The sequence below is a fragment of the Coloeus monedula genome (genome assembly GCF_965178545.1).
Source record: "Coloeus monedula genome assembly, chromosome: 11".
Classification (NCBI taxonomy): Eukaryota; Metazoa; Chordata; class Aves; order Passeriformes; family Corvidae; genus Coloeus; species Coloeus monedula.
Genome location: NC_138791.1, coordinates 6,397,607 through 6,422,373, shown reverse-complemented (window position 1 = coordinate 6,422,373; position 24,767 = coordinate 6,397,607). Strand labels below are relative to the sequence as shown.

At 62.1% G+C, this 24,767-nt stretch overlaps 1 protein-coding gene across 3 annotated transcripts; it reads right to left on the bottom strand.

The window, feature by feature from the left end:
• Positions 1 to 2,451: 2,451 nt before the first annotated feature.
• On the bottom strand, positions 2,452 to 24,019 carry SEMA3F (semaphorin 3F). 3 transcript variants are annotated; one of them, XM_082288539.1, is made up of 19 exons: positions 23,895 to 24,019; positions 20,745 to 20,908; positions 12,336 to 12,496; positions 12,105 to 12,167; positions 11,580 to 11,699; positions 10,178 to 10,258; positions 7,981 to 8,074; positions 7,540 to 7,659; positions 6,346 to 6,485; positions 6,154 to 6,268; positions 5,897 to 5,966; positions 5,646 to 5,790; positions 5,308 to 5,530; positions 4,449 to 4,537; positions 4,111 to 4,152; positions 3,786 to 3,943; positions 3,638 to 3,705; positions 3,011 to 3,144; positions 2,452 to 2,932 (listed from the first exon to the last, which is right to left on the bottom strand). In XM_082288539.1, exons 2-19 carry the CDS (start codon positions 20,854 to 20,856, stop codon positions 2,522 to 2,524), a joined length of 2,346 nt encoding a protein of 781 aa, XP_082144665.1. In that variant the 5' UTR covers positions 20,857 to 20,908; positions 23,895 to 24,019; the 3' UTR covers positions 2,452 to 2,521. The 3 variants fall into 3 exon arrangements, with proteins under 3 accessions (XP_082144665.1, XP_082144666.1, XP_082144667.1); XM_082288540.1 differs by lacking the exon at positions 10,178 to 10,258; XM_082288541.1 differs by lacking the exon at positions 20,745 to 20,908 and having other exon boundaries at positions 23,895 to 23,993.
• Between the last annotated feature and the right edge of the window lie 748 nt (positions 24,020 to 24,767).

The following is a 24,767-nucleotide window of genomic DNA, read 5'->3' as shown; positions in this document are numbered from 1 at the left end:
CCCAGTGCCTCTGTGTCCCCCCATCTGTCCCCAGCGCTCCCCTCCCCTCACCGCGGCTCTCCTGCAGCGCCTCGCTCGGCCGCCAGAGGGCGGAAGCGCCCAGCGCAGCTCCCAGTACAGCCCAGTGCAGCTCCCAGTACAGCCCAGTGCAGCTCCCAGTACAGCTCAGTGCTCCCAGTGCAGCCCAGTGCAGCTCCCAGTGCAGCCCAGTGCCCCCAGTACAGCCCAGTGCAGCTCCCAGTACAGCCTAGTGCCCCCAGTACAGCCCAGTGCAGCTCCCAGTACAGCCCAGTGCTCCCAGTACAGCCCAGTGCAGCTCCCAGTACAGTCCAGCGCAGCTCCCGGTACAGCCCAGTGCAGCTCCCAGTACAGCCCAGGGCTCCCAGTACAGCCCAGTACTCCCAGTACAGCCCAGTGCCCCCAGTATAGTCCAGTGCCGCTCCCAGTACAGCCCAGTGCCGCTCCCAGTACAGCCCAGCGCAGCTCCCAGTACAGCCCAGTGCTCCCAGTGCAGCCCAGTGCAGCTCCCAGTGCAGCCCAGCGCAGCTCCCAGTACAGTCCAGTGCTCCCAGTACAGGACAGTGCCCCCAATATGGCCCTGAACACCCCCACTATAGCCCACCGCAGCTCCCTGTACAGCCCTGCACAACCCCGGTACAGCCCAAGGCTCCCAGTACAGCCCTGAGCATCCCTGGTACAGCCTTGCACCACACCAATACAGCCCAGCACCCTCCGGTACAGCCCAGTGCCCCCAGCATCGCACCACCCCCAGTACAGCTCTGCACTGCTGCTGCTCTGCTCTGCTCTGCACCCCACCAGTGCACCCAGTACTGACCCCAGCACAGCCTCAGCACCCCCAGTGCTCACACCAGTGCCTCTCAGGACTGCCCAGAGCAGCCCAGTACCCACTCCTATACCCCAATACTGAACAGAGTGCCCTGGTACAGCCCAGCACTGCCCACTACAACCCCAGCCACCCCTATAGAACTATTACCAGTACCCTACCAGTGCTACCAGTACCAAGTACCAGCTCCTACTACCAAATACTAATACCTCAGTACTTCTCCTGGTGCTCCCAGTACCAACCTCCAGTGTCCCCAGTACTACCCCCAGGGCCTTTCAGCACTGACCCCAGTGCCTCCAGGAAAACTACTCAGAGGAGCTTGGTACCGCGCCCATACCAACCAAAGTGCTTTCAGTGTCATCCACTACCACCCTCAGTGCCCTCTGTAAAGTCTCTCCCTGCTCCATGCCTCCAGTACCACCACGTACCAGCTCCCAGTACCATTTCCTAGTGCTCCAGTACTTTCCCGTGCCCCCAGTACCAGACTCTGAGTGCTCCCAGTGCCTTCAGCAACACCCAGTGCTGGCGGCCAGCCACCAGCCCAGCACAGTGTACCCCAACACCCAGCAGTACCACCCACTACTGCCACCTCCCCACAGCCCCTGCCCTGTCCCCCAGCACCAGTGGCCCAGTGCTCCCCCAGGGGAGCCCTGGCAGGGCTCAGGGGATTATGTGGTGGGGGCCAGGTCCGTCCCCTACAGAGCACACGCAAGCGCCCGCCTCTGTCCCAAAGCCAGTGTTTATTTGGGAGTGCCCCCGGCTGCAGCAGGGAGCACTTACTCAGCCCTGGTCACCCCTGTGTTTCCCATGTACACTCTTTACAACCCCCCACACCCAGCGGGGTGCCCCAAGGGGGCGACTGATGGGCTGGGTGCCCCAAACACCCCTGGGTGCCACTGTCACCGAGCACCAGCAGCTGCTCGAGGTTTCACATCAGCATGGCCCCTTCTCCTTCCCTTCTCCACCCAAAGACCCTGGGGCCAAGCCCCCACTGTTGCCTGAACACCTCGGTCCTACCTTAAGGTCCCATCTCTCCCCTGCCAAGCCCCTGGGGAGGGGACAGAGCCATGTACCCTCACCCCACAGCCCCGTCCTCCTCAGCTTGCCTGGTGGTCCGCAGCTTCCCCACAGAAAGCGCTTGCTCCTCCATAACCCTGTGGGGAAACTGAGGCACAAACCTATGATGGCCACGCCCGGCTTGCCGTGGGCAGACCTCGTCTGGTGCTGCCTCCCCTCCCTGCCTCCCCTCCCCACCTCACCTCCCCTGCCCTCCCCAGGGCATCATCCCCTCCCACACCAGGACCTCCATCCCCCAGCATGGTACCATGCCCCAGCTGTGGGGACAGTGGCTGTGGTGACCTGTGGTCCCTGCATGGATCCGGGGGTCCTTGGCAGGGGGGAAGACAGTGATGGTGACTGAAGCCACCTCGGGGGTCCCTGTTCCTCCCCAGGGGTCCCTGCTCCTCCCTGGGGGTGGGAGGTGGGGGTAGGACCACCCCAGGTTGACTATGTACAACCTACAAATAAATACCACCTCCCATGGGAGGGGGGAGCGCGCGTGTCTGCGTGTGTGTGTGCGTGGATGTATATATATATATATATTTATTTATAGATATTTTTAATATTAAAAGGGGGGAAAAATAGACCACTGTGCTAGCAAAGTCCCTGACGATGGTTTCATGTATGCCCATAGGTCTCTGGCTGGTGATTCCGGCGGTTTCGAGGCTTCTTCTGGTCCTGCTGCTCCTTGGCTTTGAGGCCAGCCAGCGGCTGCGGGGGGCTGGCGGCTGTGTGCCGCCAGTAGCCCTGGCAGTACTGGTCCAGGAGTCCCATTTCGGGCTGGCTGAGGAGCTGCAGCAGGTCCTGGTAGCGGGGAGTGGGGGCACCTGGCAGGCCAGGAGGGGTCTCCGCCTGCACCAGCACGGCGTGGACAGCGCGGCTGCTGAGGACGCGGAGCTGCACCTTGGTCACCGTGTGCTTGAAGTTGTTCTCGGTGGCGGTGCAGGAGTAGAGGCCGCTGTCGCTGAGCTGGAGGGCGCGCAGCAGCAAGCCCTGCTCCGTGCGCAGCACCCGGCCCTCCACGCGCAGCTGGGGGCGAGAGGGGGCACGGCTCAGCCGGCTGGCGCCCGGCACCCCCGGCACCCCCGGAGCACTGCCCTGCCCTACCTCTTTCCGCCGGTCGCTGTTGTCCTTCTGCAGCAGCCACTTGATGCTGGCCTGGGGCGAGCGGGGCTGGCACTCCAGGAAGGCTGTGCTGCCCTCCACCCCGTACTGCACGGCCTCCACCGTGTTCTTGTTGGCTGCAGGGGGCCATGGGCAGCCAGGTCACCCCCTTCCCACTGCACTGCTCCCCTGCCCACCCTGTCTCCAAAGGTGGGTGTCTGTCCATCCATCCATCCATCCATCCATCCATCCATCCATCCATCCATCCATCCATATCTGTTCAATCTCCTCCCCAACACATCCATCTATCCACCCAAATTCCATCCCCAGTGTATCCATCTATCCATCCATGTTCATCCTACTGTTCAATGTTCAATCTGCCCATCCATCCATGAACCAATCCATTCATCTGTGCTTGTTCTTATCCCCAATGTATCCACTCATCTATGTTCATCTTCCTCTCCAATCTATCCACTCATCCACCCATTCATCTGTGTATCTTCCCATACACCCACTCACAAAACCATCAACCCACCAGAGAATCCCCATGTCCCCACTTCCCGGCGGGTGCCCTCAGCCTCCCCTCCCAGCTGCCCCACGCTGCAGGGCCTTGCCCCAGACCCCACTCACCATTGGAGTTGTAGCCACGGCACTGCCGGATGGGGTTGCCATGCCGGACGTCCTGCCGCCGGCTCCGCCTGTGGGGAAGTGGGAGGTGAGAGGGGGAGCCTGGGGCTGGGGGGTCACTCCCTGACCCTCTCCCCAGCCTGCCCTGTACCTCTTGGAGGAGGCGGAGTAGCGGGTGCAGGCGCTGCCATCCCAGGCGCAGTACGGATCCCGGGCCAGGCAGCAGTCGGCACAGGCTTCCCCGTACACGTCACAGCGGTGCAGGGCCAGGTGGGTCACGCCTACGGCCGAGGACACATACAGCTGTTGCTGTTGGGGACAAAGAGGACAGGGTGAGATGCTACCTCATCCCCACTGCACTAGGGCCTCCATGTGCCTCCTGTTCTGGAAGGTGCTGTGATGAAGCTGGGCAATGCCACAGCTGGGCCTGTGATGGGATCTCCCCACCCAGCCCCCTGCCATGGGCTCTGACTCACCCTCTTGGAGGAGATGGTCATCGTCTTGATGGGTGCTGGCACCTAGATGAGGGGAGGAATGAAGAAGATGGAGGGGTGACTGCTTGGACTGACACTACAGTCCTGGAGTGAGCACCCCAAACCCCCCACAGGCAGCTGGAGCAGGCGGAGCAGGCAGGGGAAGACGTGAGTGGGCAGCAGGCAGGAGGACCAACGCCTGGAGTCCCTCCAGAGCTGGCCAAGAGGTGGCTGTTGTCCCAAGGGACTGGCTGATGTCTCAAGGGGCTGGCTGGTGTCCCAAGGGGCTGGTTGGCTGGGTCAAGAACACTCAGCAGAGTAGAGGACATGCCAGCCCTTACCTTGAACACTTCAATCTCCTCCAGCATGAGCTCCTCTGTCTCCATGTCATCCCGGGGGAGCACGATGACCTTCTGCACGGTGCCCCGATCTGCAAGACATCATAGTGCCCAGGTGCTCAGCGCTACCCCTGGGCACCGTGCCCTCCCTGCCTGGGAAGGGGGTCCCTGCTGAGGCTGCGGGGAGGAGGGATCCCCGAAGCCCATCCCCATCTCTCTCCTGCTGTGGCAGGTAGCTGTGTGCCAGCTCAGGGGTGCAGTGTGCCAGCTCAGGTCACTCCCTGTGCCTAGAGACTGCCACCACCCAGGGCAGCATGGGGACAGGCAACAGGGCAAGACAAGGACCAGGATGGATCATGGGGGCTCTGAGGTGCCCATTAAGAGTAGAGGAAGCACTGGCCTGGATGATAGTGCCCCCAGGATGGGCACTGAGGTCTGGGAAGGACAGGGCCGGATGTCAGTGCCTATAGAATGGGCAACTGGGCAGGAAAGGCACAGGGCTGGATGATGACGGGTTAGCATGGGAAATAGGAAGCAAATTGGATGGGTCAGGAAAGGATGAGGCTGGATGGTAGAACCCCTAGGATGGGAAGTATCATGCTGGACTGGCAGCTTCAGGGATAGGAGCTGAGCTAAGGGAAGGACCAGGCAGGACAGTAGCGTCTGTGGGACGGCATCGGGACAGGGAAAGAACAGTCTGGACTCTTGAGGAGGGGCGGGGATCTCGGGGCGGGGCAGTCTCAGCCCCTGACCCCACTCTAGCGGTGGAGGGCACCGTGCTCTGGCCAGCCCTGGTGGTGCCCGCGCCCTCCGGGGCCGCGCCGGAGCATGCTGCATTCCCCGCGGTGCGCGGCGTGGGTACCTGTGCCCAGGAAAAGCACCTCATAGCGCCCGTCTGCCGCGTCCACCTGGTCCACGGCCACGGTGGTGAAGCGGTAGTTGACGTTGGTGCGGACCACCAGCGGCTGGCGGTGCGTGGGGTACACGGCGTGGTACATCAGCGGGTGCGCGCGCATGAAGTTGATCACTTCGTCAGGGTAGTCCTTGGTCGACTTCATGGATGGGGTGAAGGTCCCCCCGGGGCACTGCGGCACAAACGTCACCAGTGCTCGGTGAGTCAGTACCCGAGCACAGCTCTGAGGGTGCCGGCTGCCTGGCAGGCTCTGGCTCCCCTCCCTGTGGTGCCTGGGGGTTACTTACAGTGCCCGGACGGGGGTAGGGCATTTTCCCTGTGTAGGGCATCCACTGGTAGTTGGGTCCCTCCTTGTGGGCAAAGGGCCCGTTGAAGACCATGCGGATGTCAGCCATCGAGTAGACACACACAGCAGAGCCCTTGAAGACCGACCTGGGGGGAAGGACCTGCTGCCAACCTTTGTCATGGCACTGCCAGGACACCCACCCAGCTGGGACCCCCTCCTCTGCTGCACCGTGCCAGGTGGGTCAGCACTCACCCCGAAGCAGAGAACACAGCGTAGATAACAGGGTTCTTGGTGTCCTGAGTCTGCTGGATGAAGACGTCCTCTTGGGACAGAAAGATGGAGGTGTCACCATAGGGAAGGTGGGCAGGGACACCGGGGGTACAGGGAGAGCAGTTACCCATGGAAGAGCAAGAGGCAGGGGGCAGCAAGGGGGTCCCCAGCTCTGCCCAGGGTGCCCCCCAAGCCTGCAGGGGTAGAGAAGGCTCCCATCCCTCTCCTCGCACACTCACGGAGCTCGTCAAAGTGCGTTTCAATTCCGTCGGGTCCCGGCACAGAGCAGACGAGCCGGGCCTTCAGGAAGGTGCTCCACTTGTTCACAAGGCAGCAGTGGCCCCCGTCGTCATTCTGCAACAGTGAGACTCCTGTGCTCAGCCCTGCCTGTCCCCCTGCCTGCTTCCCTGCCTGTCCTCTGCCACACCCACCAGGCAGATGCGCCCGATGCGCGAATAGACCCCAGGACTCAGTGGGGCATCAGCCGACTTCTCTCGGAAGAAGAAGTAGAGCTTGTCATCATTCCTCTCGCTGCTGTCAGGGATGAGCTGGGCACGGACGAAGGCTGGGTCTGGAATGGCACAGCACAGCACGGCACCATCAGCCCAGCGGCACCCCTGCTCCATGGCTGCTGTGCACCCATTCACAGCAGGATGCTGAGCCCCCCTCTGCTGCAGCATCACCCCACTCCTGGAAAAGCAATGCTGTGGTCACAGGGCAAGAGCTGCATCTGAGGAACTGGCTGTCTCTTCTGATCCCTAGTGCACCAGGAGAGGCTTGAAGCATCCCTGAGGTCCCTGGGAGCATCCTTGAGGTCCACAGGTTGAAGGGATACATCAGCTCTATGAGCAAGGTGGTAGGAACCAGTCTTCCCCCCAGGAAGGAAGCACACAGCATGGAAGCTTCTCAGGAAGCTTCTCCCTGCCATCCATCAGCCGGTGCCCAGCCTGCGCTGACAGCTCCCCCTCTTCGGGTTACCACCCCGCTGGCTCCCCAGCCCGGCAGGATCATCCCATCTGCTCTGCTCTGTTTACTCAGCTGCTGCCCCATAGGCAGGGTGCTCCGAGGGGGGCAGGACGAACGTTTGGGGTCACCGACTGCAGGCAACACGGTTGACATCTCAGCGCTGCAGAATCCCATGCACAGACACCAGCAGAGCCAGCCCCATCTCTCACCAGCTGTCTGTTCCCACCACCCAGCAAAGCTCCAGGCATGTCTGTCACTGCCCCACACAGCTATCCCTGCTTTTGTGTGTGCACATCCATCCATCCATCCATCCATCCATCTATCCATCCATCCATCCATCATCAATTCATCCATCCATCATCAATCCATCCATCCATCCATCCATCCATCCATCCATGATCCATCCATCCATCATCAATTCTTCCACTCATCCATCCATCCATCCATCCATCCATCACCAATCATCCCTTCATCCATCATCCACCAATACTTCTGTCCATCCCTCCATCCGTCCACCCACCCACTCACCCACCCACCTGCCCAGGCTGGCTGCCGTCTCTGTCCTGGCACAAGGATGCAGGACCACATGCCAGGTCTCATCTCTAGGGCTGGAGTCAAGGGATCCCCAGGGCACCTGGGCCAGTGACACCTGAACTCACCGTTGAGCCAGCGGGAGTTGTACTGGTCTGTCCTCATGGCCGTCTGCTTGCCCATGGTGCGGAAGATGGCTGCGTCCGTGCCCATGAAGTCGATGTAGACGCCAGCATAAAGCTCTTCATCTGCAGAGAGCAGAGTGTTCGCCAGGAATCCCCACCTCATCCCACCCACCCACCTTCTTCAATTGCCAGCCCCAGACCTGGCCGGTAGCCACCAGGTAACCCAGACCCACTGCCTGTGACCATTCCAGAGGGTTCTGGAGGATGGCACTGCTCTGTTACCACAATCCCCACCTCAGCTGAGCCAGGTGCCTGGCCAGCTGGAGCAGGTAAGGGTAGCAGAGCAGGAACCCTGCTCCTGGTGGGAGCAGCTGCTCCATCCCACCTGCATATTCCCTCTGCCCAGCACAGGAAGCCCTGGCACCAGGGAGCCACAGGACTCACTTATTAATGCAGAGACGGTGTCTACTTTGGGGTCGTAGGAACACTTCCCCTTGCCTGACTCCAGCTTGTCTGGCTCCAGGTAGAAGATGTAATCCTGGAGAAGGAAGCAAATAGAGCAGCTGGTTAGACCTTCACCCCTCCATTCATGTGACAGCTCCCAAAGCCCACCAGGAGAGGCAGCCTGCTCCAGGATGGCGCACAGCAGCGAGGACAGATGCGGATGGACCACACAAGGGGTCTGCAGGTCTCCTGAGAAGCTGAAGCTCCTGTGAGTGACTCCTCCAAAAATGCTGGGTGCTTCTCCATGCCCTCCACCACTTGGAGACTTGGCTGAGCCACCAGGCTGAAGTGGGGCATCCATCTCCCAGGTTTGGGACAACATCCCCCTCTGACTGCCTCTTCACTCCAGCTGGCTGTGCTGCAGATCGCCGCTTGCCCAGCAAGGTCACACAGTCCAGCAGCTTCAGCAGGCAGGGTTTGGCCTGCGGCACAGCTCGGCACAGCTCGGCTGCTGGACCCACTGTACTTCTCTCGCCAGGGGCCATTTTCCAGTGCTTTTCTTCACACGGTGAGATGCTGTGTCTGCTCCATGGGATGCCTTCCCACTGTCATTTCTGCCTTCCCTATGGCCATCCCTGGCACCACCACACATTCCCAGCCAGGAGTGAGACCCACACTGCCTCTGGAGACACACTCAAAACCCTCTGCCTGTGCTGGCTAGGGGCACACAGGGACAGGCTGGCCCAGCCAGATCACCCCTCACCCTGGCAGAGGGACCAACCTCAGCTGAGACAAAGCAGCAGCACAGGAGCATCCATGGGGAGCCTGGGCATGGGGGGAACCTTGAGCAACCAAATCAGGCAGATGCCCCCTGGCCCTGTGCCCTGGCTTTGACACATGAGTGATGGACATGGTGACAGCCATGCCCCATTGAAAGGCCAGGAGGGTCCTGCCAGAGGACTGGCTCTGGGAAGAACAGAAGGGGATGAGGGGCTGGGATCTCACCACAGGCATCTCACACTGGAGAGTTTGTTCACACCAGCTCCTCCTGGAGCATGTGGGCCCAGAGACGGGCACAGCCACGTTTCACTATCTGCATCGCTGCGCTGTCTGTGCCACCATCACCATCACAAATGCCTCTGCCCAATGCTGGCCCTGCTCCTGAGGTGGGCAAACGCCTCACATGGACAACCTCTCTCTCTCCAGCATAGCCCTGGCACTGGCTGCACCATCTCACCCTCCTGGTCAGGCAACATGGAAGCCATTGTGGTGCTGGCACTGATGATCGGCTAATGCACCTTGAAATGCACCGGAGCTGCTGGGAAGCACATGCTGGCAGCCCCCAGGGAGCTCCTGCTAGGACACACACCCTCTCCCCAGCAGGGAGAGAGGAACAGGGGTGACCTGAGGGGGCTAAAATGGCAAGAGTGTTTTCCCAGCTGGCACTGGGAAATTGGCAGCAGGAGCTGCCCGCAGCTGAAGAGATGCTCACTGCCAAGCATCACCCTTTGCCCCCAACCACCTGAGGGGCTGGGGGAGCCCCAGGCTGCACCGGGGTGCCCATGTCCCCCATGCTCCCCAGCCCATGCACTGACCCATGTTAGTCCGGAGGGGAGAGGCTCGGGGGTGACACTGTCAGGGTGCACACTGCATCTGCTGCACACTGGGGTGTTCCCAGAAGCTGGGGATGCTGTCACCTCCCTGAGGGCACTTGCCTGCCAGGATGACACAAGTCCCTCTTGGGGCAAGGCGAAACAGCTGCTCAGTAATGTTTCTGTGGGCCCTACCCAAACACCTTCTTGCACATCACTTTGGCATCCTCCCCTGAATCATCCCAAGCCCTGTGGCTCTGCTGACACATGGTCACTTCCTTGTGTCACTTCCAAGGGACACAGCAAGTCTGGAGTCAGGCAAAGTCAGCGGTGGGTGGAAAGCCACCATCCCTGACAGTGTCCCCCACGGGGGGGATCCTACATGGACCAGGAGGAAAGAGTTAGTGAGAGAAGGAAAGCCGACGCCAGGCCGGTGGCCGGGAGATGCTGTGCTGAGAGGGAAGGGGATGGCGGGGATGCCCACGGCACGGGGCGCCCGGCCCAGGGGTCGGAAGCATGCCAGTGGGACGAAGGAGCCCGCGGCTCTGGCGTGCCCCTGGGAAGAGGTGGGCACGGCTGCGGCGGGCTCCCACACCGGTTCCCACCTTGCTCTGTGCTGGTCTCGGGCTGAGGGGGCTGTCGGTGGATCTGCTTTCCCGGCCTCCCGGCTGGCTCGGCGGAAACCCCTGGGGAAAAGGAGCAGGGCAGAGAGTTAGCGCCGGCAGGGGAAGGACCCCCAGGGCAGGGGTGAGTAGGGGACCCCAAGAGCTGGGGTGATGGATGCCCATTGAGCAGCAGCACTGCTGTCCCCCTGGGTTCCTTGATGCTCCAGGCTGGGCTGGCCTCCAGCAGGAGCTTCTCCAGGATGGATTCTGCTCTCTCCCACAGACCTGGGGTGCCCTAGCATGGGGTAGAGAGAGTGGAGAGATGGCTGCCCACAGCCAGCCAGGCAGGGCTCATACCTGGGGGCTCAAAACGGCACCTGCCACCTTGTTCCTCCTGTGCTGATGAACAATGCCTCAGCATCAAAGGTATCAGCACCATGGGGTCACTGGAACGCTTCCACACTGCCACTGGCTCTGCTGGACAGCTAGTGCTGTCCTCAAATGCACTAACACCCTTGGTCCTCCTCATATGTTGCTGATCTCCAGTCCCAGTCCAATCCAAATTTGGACTGGTCTGAGTAGCATCCACCTCTCTCAGTGCCCGTGCCAGGCTTGGGGGCTCTGAGGCAGACACCTGTCCTTTATATCCAGCGACGTGATCCTCCGTTTGAGCTGGTAACTCCCTCTCCAACCTCAGGAGAAGACACAGCCTGGGACCTGTCACCCCAGTGTGGAGGGGACAGACACCTCACAGGGCTTGGGACCCCTGGGATACTCATGCTGCTACTTGCAGAGACTGGCTCCCTCCCAGGGCTGTCTTGAAAATGCTTCTCTGTCTGCCACACATCCTGCCGGGTGGCATGCAGCTTTGATGCCACCCTCTCACTGCATGTTGTGGTCCTTGGCACTGGGTGACATCCATCCGGAGCTGTTCCTGACACAGCCACACGTGCTGCCACAATCTCTGCAGGGTTCTCCCTGTGCAGCACCGCTGCTGGCATGGTGCCAGGCATCCTTGGAATCCACAGTGAGGGGCTCAGCAGCCTGGCAGTGGGAAGCTGGGTTGACAGGTCCCTTGTCCCAGCGGAGATCCAGCAGTGGCTGCAGCCAGCAGGGTGGGAGGGCACGTTGTGTGGAAGCTGCCATCGGAGTACAGCCAAGTTCCAGCATAAGGAGAAGTGCTTGGTCTGTGGAGATGGCTTGGCCCCGCTCAGCAGCACAACACCATTAGCCATGGTCACCCCCAGCCTGCCCTTGCCCCAACCCTCAGCCCCCCAACCCCTCCCACCACCCAGCAGAGCAGAGCTGAGCCAAGCACCCACCCCACCGCAGTCCCCGGCTGGCTGTGCCAGCACCACGGTGCCAGGCACCACTCAGAACCCCCGTCCCTCCCGCCCCTCACCTGGGCTTTGCGCCCGCGGTTGACAAAGGCACAGATGGGGTTGTAGGCGCCAGTGCCACACACATAGAGGTGTGTCCGGTTCCAGGGCTGGATCAGGCGGATGAAGTTGCCGCACTCCCCCTGGGAAGCAGAGGAGAACGTGTCAACCCAAGCACGGGGGCTGTAGATTGTGGTTAGGCCATGTTGGTGTGGGCATGGGATGGAGTGGGTCATTGGACAGCCCAGATCAGGGGTTGGCATGGGCCACAAGCTGGCAAGCTGGAGGGCCCAGCCCTGGCTGGTAAGAGGAAGCAGCATGGGGAGCTTGGCCTCCTACTTGCACGGGAAGCTCTCCAGGACCTGCCTGGCTGGAACAGAATAGGTGACAGGACACTGCGACACCCTGGAGTGCCACCCCATCTTGACATGTCTGTTCATGCTGGGGGAGGGCTTTTCCAGGGTAGGACACGGGGACATGAATCCCCCTCCAGTGCCAGCCACCAGCCCCACTCCACTGCCAGAAAGGGGTTCATGGTAGCTACTCACATTGCTGTTCTTGCCTGACAGGATGCACTCCTCGATCCTCTGCTGGGACGCAGGCCAATGGATCTGTGGAAACACCAACCCAGGGCAGAGCAGGACTCCCACGTGGCCCCACCACTGCCCCACCAGCACCAGTTATGCCCATGGAGCTCTCGCCCTGGCATCCAAAAGGCCCCCAAAGTGCCCAATTACCCCCTTCCACCCGCTCCCCCCTGCCCCGTGCTGGCAGCTTACGATGAGGGGCTCGCGGTTGATGTCGTGGAGGTCCAGCGAGAGGACGTAGTCCTTGCTGCCCACATACATGCGGTCGTGGTCTTCGTCCTTCAGCAGGATGCGGTAGTCACTGGAGTTGAGGAGGAAGTTGAAGAAGTGTGCTGTGCCTGTTGCCTTCAGCTCTACAAGGGGAAAGGTGAAAGGGTCAGTACCCCAGGGACTTCCTGTCTTCAGGGTCATCCCTGAGGGAAGACGGGGCCCAGCTGGAGGACACCCCATGAGAAGAGGTGCTCACTGCCTTCCAGTCCCTTGGTGCCCCACTTTCCACTCCATGAGCACCATGATACTGCCACCTCTATGCAGGACATGGGACAATGACAGAGATGCTCGTGGCCAGTTGGGACAACCAAGAGTGGGCAGGAGAGAAATCATCAGGACCTGGGCTCAGGAGATCCAGCAGGGAGTGGAGGTTGCCACTGAGATGGGGCAGGAAGCAGGGGCTCTCTGCCACCCCAGCCCAGAGAGCACAGCTCCCAGAATCTCCAGCATCATCCCTCTCCTACACTGTGACCCCATGTTCCAGCCAAACCTCTGGCTCCTAGGATGGGGGAGCTGGGACCCCAAGGAACCAGCTCCAGGGGAGGGGATGAGCCTCCCGCCCCCCACACCCCATCCCCCTTGGAAAGTTATTTTTAGCCTAAGTGTGGGAGCAAGGAGTGAAAGAGGATAATGAGGGTCATGAATATTCACAAGTGCAATGAGGCAGCCAGATGGAAGGCAGAAGTGCTGCAGATGATGTGGGCCGGTGCCAACAACCACGCGGCAGGGGCCAGGGCAGGAGTAAAACAGAGCACCCCGCCCCAGCAGGATATAATCTTCCCTGGAGGCCACCACCTCTTTGGAGATGCCACTCTTTGGAGGTGCCACTCCCCTTGGAGGTGTCACCCTCTTTGCATTCCGCCCCCAAATATCAGATGCCACCTCCATGGGATGACATCTGCCCTGGATGCCACCCCCATGGGACGTCATCTTCCCCATATGCTTCCTTTTGAAGGTGCTGCTCTCTTAAGGTGCCACCAACAGCCATTGGATGCCACCTCCACGTGATGCCATGTGCCTCTGAAGCCAACTCCTTTGGAGATGCCACTCTTTGAAAAGGTGTCACCCTCTTTGGATGCCACAACCAACCATCAGATGCCACCCTCAGCCATTGGATGTCACCCTCATGGGATGCCATCTGCCCCAGATGCCATACTCTCCAGAGTTGCCATCCTCTTTGGATGCCACCAACAGCCATGGGATGCCACGCCCATGATACACTGATACAAAGAGCACCCTCACCCTGTGGAGTTTGTCCCTCCCTGCAGAGGGGTGCCCTGTGCAGGCACTGGGAGCAGCTCTGGGGACCCCCCTTCCCGGGGAGGGGCGGAGCAGGGTCCCGCAGGTCAGTGTCAGGAAGCATCACACCAGCTTCCAGGCAGCACTGGCAGGGCTCCAGCAGCCAGCTGCCATTCCCAACGGGAAGCCAAGTGCCTGCAGATCTCCTTGACCTCCCGGCCGCACGAGGCACTGGAATGTCCCACAGGTGCCACCAGGGTCCCTTCCCCATCCAGGGCACCCCCTCTGTTCCCCGGCTGGCAGTGGTCTCCCCAGTCCCGCAGTGGGGCACCAGCACAGCTGCTGGACCCGCTGGGCCATGGCAGTGAGGCCAGTGCTCACACACAGAACCGTGGGAGCGGGCTGTGGGGACAGGAACCGCCCCCGGCCTGGGGCCTGCCCCTCTGCCAGGGCTGGACGGATGGGACGAGCACGGTGGGCATGTGGGAGGGCTGGAGTTTGGGCTGCAGGCAGGGGGCCATGGCAGAGGTGCACTGGAACAGTGCCACGGATGGGGGGCCGGGGGGCCACTCACCCACCCACCCACAGCAGGCTCCTCCTCCTGCCTGGCCCATCTGGGCTCCAGATGCTCCCTGTTGCTGGTGCTGGCTCACATGCCACCCATGGCGTCCCAGCCTGTCCTGCAGCAATCCCCGCCTGCGCCGTGGCACACTGGGTCTGGTCCCTGCCTGTCCCATGTCCTGACGCTGCCCCACGGGCCCACACCCCGTGTGTGCGGGTGTGTGCCCCACACCGTGTGTGCGCTGGTGCTTCCCTCAGTGCCATGCTGGTGTCGGTGGGGACCGAGCTCGGGAGCCAGGAGAGGGCAGGGTGGCTCTGGCAGTGGGTGGCACAGGCACAGCAGAAGAGCTCGTCCCCGGCTGCCAATGATGGAGTCGCGTGTCCAGGCTTCCCACCCAGGACAGAGACACCTGGAGCAGGCAGAGAAAGGGATGGCACTTCAACTGGACAGGAGCCCCCATGCCAGGACAATCCCTCATCTGCCATCCCTGCCCAGCCTGGGGATGCCAGCACCAACAGCCCCGGAATCCTGGAGCTCCAGGACACTGGTGGTGGAGGGTTCCATGTCAGTGACAGCCCCAAATATCCCACATCCACTAGGATGGGCGTCTCCAGGGCTTGGCAGGGGACAGGACCAGTAGCACAAAGGGCCTTGGCCCCCTGCCGGGGGCTCCATTCAGCCCCCCACGGCCCAGCGATCAGAGGGGGCACTCCCAAAGCAGGGCGGTGACGGACCCGCTGCCCCGTAACGCCCTCTCCAAAGAGGATGGCGGGGCGGGCAAGACCCTGCCACAACCTCTGACCTCCCAAACCTCCATCGCACTGCCTAATCCCCCAGTGTCACCGTGCCCCCAAACCCTCCCCCAGCAGCCATGGGGTGTCTCTGGGGATGGAGCGGGGCAGGGGCCCCGGCCGGGCTGGAGAAGCCGGCTCATTAGCCGATGCGCCCCAACGAGCATATTCCCCACGGCATCGCCATTGCCAATCCCGGCACCGGCAAAGCTTCCCCGGCTGGCCGGGAGCCTAATCCTATTTTAATTGCCGAGCACCGGAGCCAGGAGCCGCTCGGCATCACAGCCAGGGTGGCCTCCCTGGGGACCGTCGCCTCACAGCATTCCGCGGAGCCCCCACCGAGCCCCCTGGGACTCTCCTGCCCGCAATCGTTTTGTGTCCTTGGGCGTTGAGCTGTAATTACCCCGCGCCCTCGAGTGATGCCGGCGGCCAGGAGCCCCAGGGCTGACAACAAGGCGCGATGCCCTGCTCTACCCACGGCACCCCCGCCCGACTGCACGCTCTGCAAAGCCAAATTCCCCCTGCAATGCCAATTTCGGGCTGCATTCGCAACTTCGGCAGCTGTCCACAGTGCCACCTTTGCTGGCTGTCACCACTGGCCCCCATCGGGCAGGGGTGAGTGGTCCCTACTTAACACCCACTGGCACGGAGACCAGTGCTAATCTCCAAAGCCAGAGAGAGATTTCGGGGGTTCTCGATAAACCGAGCACCCCGAGGGACTCCTCACTCCACCCCAGCCCCCCAAATCCTCCCGACACCCCCAAACATCACCAGGGCACCAGCACGAAGAGTTAATGCCATTACGACCCGAGCGGGTCACCTCCCCAGGTGCACCATCACTGCATTCCCCAAAACCAATTACAGGCGCTCTCACCTAATTAGATTCTAATTATGGGCTTGTAGCGCATTCAACATAATTAGCATGTAAATTACACGGCGTGTTTATATTCAATAACCGCACTCCCGCCCCCCCCGCCCCCCCCCCGGCTGGCGGAGCCAGCGCCTTTCGGGAGCCCTTTCTTTGCATGGGGGAGAATGAATTCACTTTAAATGCCGATGGAGAAGCCCAGCACTGATCCCAAGGGAGCCTGGCACAGCAGGGATAAATCCCATCTCCATCCTGCAGCGTTTTATCCCACAAATTTAGAAGCGTGCCCCAAATTCTGATTATGTTCCCTACTCATTTTTTCCCCTACTTGAAATTTGAGATGCAGCTTTTTGGGTACGCGTCAGAGGGGCAGGATGGGGAGCAATGCCGGGAGAGGGATAGGGGGCTGGATGCGTCCCCTCTCGTGGTTAAAGCATTTGTTGTTATTGGGGCTGATCAAAGAGCTGGGTGGGTCGTCCGATGAAAGCAGAATTGCTTATTTGTTTGAGCGTCACTCCGCTACCCCTTGATGGGTTATTTATGATGTAATTAAGCTAATTACATGTAATAAGAGAGTTTCCGTGGCCCCCAGCCAAGCTCTTTTCCCATTTAACCGATTCACAGGTGGGAGGAAACCGAAGCTGCCTTGCAGGGGCTTGGGAGATGAAATGACTCCTGTTCCCGCTTGCTGCCTTCCACCCCCGATCATCTCCAGCCCCCCTGGAGCATCGCCCCGTGCCGGCAGGGGACAGGTGCTGCAGCCGCCCGGGTCAAATCCCTCGGGATGAAAGAAGTGCCGGCCGGGTGCTCCCCGCAGCCATCGCAGCCCGGCCGGTTGGGCGCAAGCCAAAAAAAAAAAAAAAACAGAAAACCCACATTTTTTCAGCGGAAACCGCTGATTCATCCCCCGGCCAGCCCGCCCCAAGCGCTGATGAGTGGATGTGCCCCAACATCCAGCAGCGCTGGCAGGGGGGACCCTGTTCCCACCGAGCATCACTCCGCAGTGGTGACCAGGCTCTTGGCTGGGTCAGGGGATACTCCAGCAACATGAAATCCCCTTCAGGAACGAGCGTGGCTTCAGAAAGAAGGACTTTAATCGCCCCAAAAGCAGAGTGCTGAGCTGCGGTGCCCCAACCCACTGCTCTTTGGGCTTTTTTGTTTGATTTTTGGACATTATTTCCTTCCGCAGCCCTGAGGGGAAGGCTCGGTGCCGGGTGGAAACTGCGGCTGCTCCAGGCCCTTTGCTCTGTGCCCAAGCGGCACTGGAGTGGGGAGAACACCCGTGCCAGGACCCCGGGAAGGGCCATGCTGTTCCATAAGAAGCATTGTTAATTTGAGTGATAACTAGCTTATTAAATATAGACTTGGGGGGGCTGAAATCGCACAGGGTTTTTTTGGGGGGGGAGGGTTTAAGGAGATTATAGAGCTTCGCAGCCGGAGCCAGGGAGCTCAGCCCCAGCAGCAGCCGGTCCCAGCGGGTGGAGGGGCCCTGCCGCAGCCCCCCACTGTCCCAGCCAAGGAAATCCTCTTAGGGGTCACAGGGTTCAGCCCCATGTCCCCGCCCCCAGCGCACGGGAAAGGGGACTATGGCATCCCCCTGACCTTTACAGGGTCTGAGGAGCAGCATGGGGCACTCATGCCAGGGTGGGGACCAACAGTGCCAGTGCTCCCAGCACGCTCCCAGCACTTGCTGCCCCTAAGCCCTTGGCCCTGCTTGCACCCCTTGTACCCCCCTGTGTTTATCCCATCCTGCTGTCACCAAGCAGTGCCCACAGCTGCAGCAGCTTAGGAGGGCGCCTGGGCGGCCCCCGGGACATGGTCCCCTGTCCAGGCTCCTCTCCAGCCATCTGCCACCCCCTGGCCCGGATCAAGTGTGCTGATATCCCCTGGCCACCAGCAGAGATGCCAGCGGGGTGGGAAGGGAAACTGAGGCACAAGGCAGGCAGGGGCAGGCCATGCAGGGGGCTGGCAGTGGAGCCCAGAGGAGACTCCACGCTTGATTCATTCTTTTTAAAGTAATTTTTTTCCCCTGCAGGAACTGCCCTGCCTCTCACCCAGCCCCTCCCTGCCAGGGCTGCCCCCGGCTGGACCTCAGCCACAGCTTTTCCGAGAGGTGCCAGCACGGCTGTTCCCCTCACTGTGGGGAGCAGCTCTCGTTTGGAAGCCCCATGGAGAGCCCTGACCTCGAGGGCTTCCCGCCGTGATGCGGGGCGAGAGCCCACCCTTCCTTCCCGCATGCTTTTCCCACGCTGGACGGGGAGCAGGACACGGAGGGATGAATCACTATCATCATCATCATCATCATCACCTCCTGCATCCTCGTGGGGAATGGGCCAGCCTCTCTGGTGCCCGAGCCCCCGGCCCGGAGGAAGGCCCAGAGGAGAGGGGGCTGCAGGATGTGTACAGCAGTGTGGGGAACGAGTGAATTGTTAGCACGGAGATGATTAAAAATATCCACCCTATTTCTGGCCGGCACTGGGCTGGGATCTGGGAAGAGCTGTTGGCAAAAGGGAGCTGTGCCGGAGCCGCTCCCAGCACTGTTCTTTCCATGCTGGTCACCTTCCTCCTGCCGACACACGGACAGGAAAGCCTTGAGAGGAGGACAGACGTAAAGAGACCACAGGGGTGACGGGATGGGGGGAGGACTGACCCTGGCCGGCCCATCACCCTGCACCAGGGCACAGCTCAGTTCCCACCCCTTTCCTATCACTTCAGTATTTTATGGATATATTTTTTTTAATGCACTCAGAGACGCCGGGGCTCCATAGAGGATGACGCAGGCCCCGGGGAGCTGCGACAAACCTCTGGCGCGCGATAACGAGCAAAGGCAAACAAACCCAGAGACGCTCCCACAGCTGGCAGGGCTCCAGGCCTGGCCAGGCAAGGCGCCGGGGGACACACTTGGGGACATGGTGGTTCCTTCCCCAGCACCCTGGCCACAAGGCCACCTCGATCCCACCCTGGCACCGGGATGCTTTAGCCAGAAAGATGCTGTGGTGGAGACCCGCACCCCAACCCCAGCAGCTGTGGCTGCAGAAACGGCCACCTGGTCCCCTGTGGCACCACAGCCATCCCTGACAGCAGAGCCCAGCCCAACTCATCACACCAGTGTCCCCCAGCCCAGACAGATCACACTCAACCCCACTGTCTGCAGCTGCACTGGGGGATTTGGGGCTGGGCTTTTGGGTATTACCCCTGCCTGTCCAGGCAAGAGAAGGGGCTGGACCATCCATGAAGTGCCACTGTCACTGTCACTCATGGTCCTATGGCTTCAGGGAGGCTGTGGGCAGATTATCAGCTCAGGAAGCTGCTCACCAGCAGTTTGGTGTGTGGCCCCCAGCTGGCCCTCGAGGAAGACCCCGGGAAAATTCTCCACCACTGCCACCCTTGTCAGAGTGCACGCAGGAAAGAGGTGAGTGGCAACCCTCCCTATCCCGATGTGCTTGGATCCAGCACACCACTGGCATTTCTTCTCCATGTGCCAGTGCAAATCAGCCCTCCTCCCACTGCAAATCCCCTCTCTAGGCAGCGAGGGCAGGGGGAACCCCTCCACACCACCTCAAGCAGGAGGGAGGACAACTGGAGATCCTGAGCACAGCCAGGAACCATTGCCCCAACCAGCTGGGGCCAAAAAAAACCAACCCCAAACCAGCCCCGAACCTGTGGCACAGCAAGCTTAACCATGCCTATCCGGAATTAATCTCACTCCTAGTGCACACCATAGCCGTGGGCAGCGGGTCCAGGTGGGACCTTACTGGAGCCTCAGCTCCCCACAGCTGTGAGGAAAAGGTGCTTTAAGCCAGGGTGGGGAAGAATCCATACAGCAGCTGAAGTGCCCCAGCAGCCCCCAAAACCCTCCAAAAACGCTGTTTGGAGAGGAAAGTGGCGCCTGCCTCTGGGGAGGAACTTGCTCACTGCTTTCCAGCCTGGACTTGTCCCCAGACTCTTCATACCAGCCATTTTTTCTGTCAAGACCAGCCTGTAACACCCGTGGCTGCTGCTGCTTCTCTACTGCGTTTGCTGTCAGCCCCCCAGCCCCTCCTGCCTGCCTCTGCTGTGCTCACCATCAGTTCTGCCCCCACGTCCGTGGGCTTGCAGGTTCAGTAGGCGACCAGAGGGCAAAGCCACGGTGGGACAGCACAGGCAGCACAGCCCCAGCTCTCCCACGGACCCCAAGGGGAGGCAGACATGAGACTCCTCGTGTCTGTCACCTCCTGACACACAACCAAGCAGGCAAGCACCCAGCAGGGACAATTTCCGTTCCGCTCCTCCAGGTTTGCAGCCCTTGGACCCGCCTCATCAGCCCCAGCCTGCCCCGCTCAGCAGCCTCAAAACAGGAGCTCAGGACAAACCCCTCCACCTATGGGCACCCCAAAGCTGACCCAGGGGTCCCCCCACAGCTCCTAGAGTGGCTGGGTGGGCTAAACAGCCCCGGTACGAAAGGGTTAAGCCCCTTCCCCCCACCCAGCACCCTCCCCTCCTGCCTCTCCCGGCTCCCTGCCAGCTCCCAGGCGTTAATACCAGCTGGGGGGGTCGGGGCGGCGTCAAGCTGCTGTCTGGAATCGGGGTGCTGCCGGAGGGGCTTCCCGCACCTCAGCACCCAGCTCTGCCAGATGGAGGGAGCCACCCACCCACAACAGGAAGCATACTGGGGGGACTAAGCAGGCTACCAGCCCCTCAAGACTGCGTGTGCTGGTGCAGACTGGGAGCTCAGCCACACCTGAATATGGATTCCCATGGGGATTTCTGAGGGTGCCGATTGCTGATGCCCCCCGAGCGAGGAGGAGGAGGAGGAGCCTGAACTGGGGTGCCCGTGGTTTCCTCCATCTTGGGGTCCCACCCTGCTCCCACTCCAACAACCAGACTCTTACCTTTGAAGGAGAGCTGGACCCTGGGGGTAGCGAAGCTGTGGTCCTTGGGATGGGCAGCCCGCCAGCCCAGAGTCAGCAGGGTGGCCCAGAGGAGGACACCGACCACGGGCATGGTGGGCACGCGCCTTGGCGCCGAGATCGAGGGGAGTCTGGGGGAGCCGAGCCTGCCAAGGAGGGCACACGTGGGAGGGATGTCAGTTCGCTGCACCCGCCACCCCCCCAAGGGGTACAAACCCCACATCCTGCTCTCCATCACCCGCTGGCATGCAGCATCCTCTGGGGAGGACTGGAAGCCAGCCCCGGGAGGCTGAACTCCGCTCTGCAGACTGGGGGGCAGGGGGCACGAATCGGGGGGCCACAGCCTCACCTCCTTGGGTGCCCAGCCAAGCACACAGGGCGAGGCAAGCGTGGCAGAGCTGCTGCAGCACCCTCCTCCACCCCAGACGGCGAGCCTTGGCCAGGTGAGGAGCATCCCTCCATCCCTCCTCACACCTCCCCTCAGCTGCAGCATCCCCAGCCCCCCTCTGGGCTTGCTCCCCCTGCCCCAGCACCCAGAGGGGTCCCACTGCCAACCCTCGCCTCCCCACCTCTCCTCCCAGCCCCCAGCAAAGCCACAGCAAGCAGAGCTGGGATCAAATCTTTCCAACATGAAGGAAATCTGGACTTCATTATTCCAAGAACGTACAAAAAAAAAAAAAAAAAAGGGATTTTTTTTTTTCATAAATAAAAGAGGAAGAAAAAGAAGAGGGGAAAAAAAAAAAAAGCCCTGCCTGTGTGCCAGGCAGCTGGACTCCCTGGGGCTCCGGCACTGAGCGGAGTCCGCCAAGCTGCCTCCAGCAAGCCACACACGCACCCCGGCACAGCACAGTGCACAGTGCCCCCCGCGCACCCCACTGCCCCTCCTGGACGCACCGTCCTCTGGCTCAGGCCCCTCTCCCGAGGCAGCACCTCCTGGGGGTCTCCAGAGTGCTTCAGGCAGGATTTGGGAGGAGGCCCGCGGTGGGAAGCCCCTCATGTCCCCAGGGAGCGGCGTGCCTGGGTGGGACGCACTGTGCCACGGTACCCGGCTGGGCTCAGGCATGCGGGGAGTGTCCAGCCAGCCCGGCCAAAGGGGGTCAGTTCTGTGGGAATTGGGGTCCCCAGCGTGACACCCTCATGAAGGCATGCCCTCCGGGGCTCTGCCAGCTGCCACCACACAGCCCCACAGGGCACAGGCACACCCAAGGAGCTGGACAGATGGCCGGGAATCCTTTGGGGCACCCCGGAAATTGATGCTGAGCTGCAAGGCGGGCAATCCCGCACCCCACCCGGGTGGTCTGGCTGGCCTCTCCTGCAGTGCACAGCACCCACACCACCAGCCCCAGCCCCGAGCAGGGCAAGGGCAGCAGCAATGTCACCAGCCGCAGGGCAAGACCCCGAGTGTGGTGGCACCGCTGCTCCCTGGGGCTGCGGGTTTTTTTCTCCTTCTTGCCTTTGGGGTCAGTAAATATTTCAGTTTGCTCCTTGCCCCTAAGCACACCCAGCTCTGTTCCATTGTACTGGTGTTCAATCCCTTTTCAGGCTGCCTTCCCCCTTCTCCCACCCATTCCCAGGCTCTGCCCTTCCCATCAGCGCCAGGCCGGGACAGCCTGCACCCCCAATTCCTCCACCAGCCAAAACTCCAGTTGGTTGCAGTTAAATAACCCCCCTCCATCCAAACCTCCCCCCTCTCCCCGGCAGCTTTAGGAAATAATTCTGGCAAATCCTACTATTGCATTTGGATGGAGCGGCGTACGCGTCAGAGACAGGGAGCGAGATGGCAAACAAAGGAAAAGAGGGAGAGGAGGGGAACGAAGCAAGCGCAGGGCGAGGAGAGGGGAAAGGGCCGGCGGTGAGTGGGGGGCACCCAGACCCGGCTGGGAAAGGCAAATTCCAAGGAAGCAAAAAGGGAAACGGGCCGCTGGAGTGCACCTTGGCCAGGAAATCTCCATTTCCAGGGTCATCTGCACTCCGGGGAAACTGAGAACTCCAGGGGAGAGCGGCCACATTCCTGCCCTCCAGCCCCCGGGCTGTCTGGGCTTGGAGGGGTTTTTTAGCAATTAAAGTTTGGCCATTGCTTGTGCTGCCGCAGGAAGATCAAAATCCCGCTCGGCTTCATCCCCCTTTCCCCGGGCTGGTCAACCCAGCGCCGCCGAGCCCAAGCAATTAGGGAAAGGTTTTCTCGTCTGGAACAGGGGCTCCTTTTGGGGATCGAACCCCCAAAGAGGGCTGAGGGGATGCCTCGGGAGTACCCCGGGGGGACTCAGGGGTAGGGGTGCCTGCACGCCTGCTCCCCGTGGCCTCGGGAGAGAGCAGGAAACATTTTGGGAGGGAAAAGCAATAGAGGCAGGATAGGCAGTGGGAGGGGAGCCTGGCCCACCTCCGGCCACGGCGCGCGATGCCATCAGTGGGAAGGGGGGGAAAATAGGGGGAAAAAAATAACATAACATAATATAATAACGCTAAATGTCCACCGCGGCCCCGCGCACCCGGGAAATAACTTTGCACAACTTTGCGCTCTGGTACGCCTGGCCTGTCCCCAGGGAGCGCCGGCTGTCCCCTGCGCCCCCCGCCCGGGCGTTCTCCGCGCACCCCCAGCCCGCCGGGACGCGGGGTCCTGCCGGGGCTCGGCGTCTCATCGGGGTTCGGCGTCCCACCGGGGCGGGCTCCGGCAGCCTGCTCCAGGGTGCCGGGCGTTCTCCGGCGTGTGTGTGTCCCCCGGCACCCCCTCCCCGGGCACTCGATCGCCGCCGAGCCCTGCCGCAACCCCATGCCCCGGGAGCCCCCTGCAAGCCCCCGTCCCCTGCGACAGTCCCCCCGCCCCGAGCGGGACCGGGGTGCGCCTGCCCAGCCGCGGCTCCCGGGAGCAGGGGGACCGACAGGATCCCCCCACCTCGGTACAGCCCCGCTGCGAGGCGGGGAGCGGGGGTCTCCAAAGCACCCGGTGCCGCCGCCAGCTCGGGGCTGGGGTCCCAGCACCGCACCGCCGGCACCAGCCCCCGCCCCACCTGCCCACTTCACCGGCAAGTTGCGGCGGGGGGGACCCACACGCGCGAGTTCCGAGCGGCGGAAAGTTTTCCCGGGGCGCCCCCCGCGCCGGGCACCCGCTCCGCCGCCCGCCGCCGCTCTTACCTCCGCGGGGGTCCCGGTGAGGAGGGCGGCGGGGCTCAGCGCCGCGCCGGGGTCCCGCGGCCCCCCGCCATCTCTCGGCCGCGACTGCCGCCGCGGCCCCGGCCCGTGAGCGCCGGGCGGGGCGGGGCGGGCACCGGGCGGGGCCCGGCCCCCACTGGGCCCCGTTGCGGGCCCGCCGCGGGGGGCGTCGTTTGCATAGACCCGCCCCCGGCCACGCCCACCGCCCCGGGCCGCAGGTTCGAGCCCCGGCGCCGCCCCCGCCGCTCACCTCGGGCTCCGGCCCTTTGTTGCGGGGTGAAGGCGCTGCCCCGCCGTGCCGTGCCAGCCCTCCGGTGGCTCGCCGCACCTCCGCAGCCCACCAGCCGGTCCTGGGAAGGAGGCGGATAAATAAGTGCCGTCCCTCCTTTGTCTGCCGCGGCGGGGGGCGGCCCGGGGCGGCGGGGTCTGCGGGGAGCCGAGCCCCGGCGAGTCGGCGGCTTTGTGAGAGCTCCGGCTCCGGTGAGAAACCGTCTCCCACAAACGGCATCTCCAAATGCTGTGAGTGGGGCGCCGTCCCTGGCCCCACCTTGCTCATTCTGCCGCCCCCACCCCGGGTACCCCCTCTGGTGACCCCCGGCCCTCAGCCCAGGGCAGGCAGGTGACCCCTGCCCGCTCTGGTTGCACCCCTGCATCCCGCGGCCCTGGGACCTGTTGGCACCTGGGTGATCCCAGCTCAGTACGCGTGCCCTGGCATCCCTCTGCTCCAGGATCTGCTGGTTCCTGGGTATCCCTTTCTGGGACCATTCTCCCCCTGCACCGGTGATCCCTGCCCAGCACCGTCCCCACTGCACACCCAAGGCAATCACTGGCAGGTGCTGTGCAATTGAGCTCCGT

Coding starts and splice junctions, on each gene's coding strand:
- SEMA3F (XM_082288539.1), bottom strand. CDS start 20,856: ATGCCCGTGGTCGGTGTCCTCCTCTGGGCCACCCTGCTGACTCTGGGC. Junction 5,967..6,153: donor AACGCACTTTGACGAGCTCC/GTGAGTGTGCGA, acceptor TTCTGTCCCAAG/AGGACGTCTTCATCCAGCAG. Junction 3,145..3,637: donor CCGTGGCTACAACTCCAATG/GTGAGTGGGGTC, acceptor GGCCCCCTGCAG/CCAACAAGAACACGGTGGAG.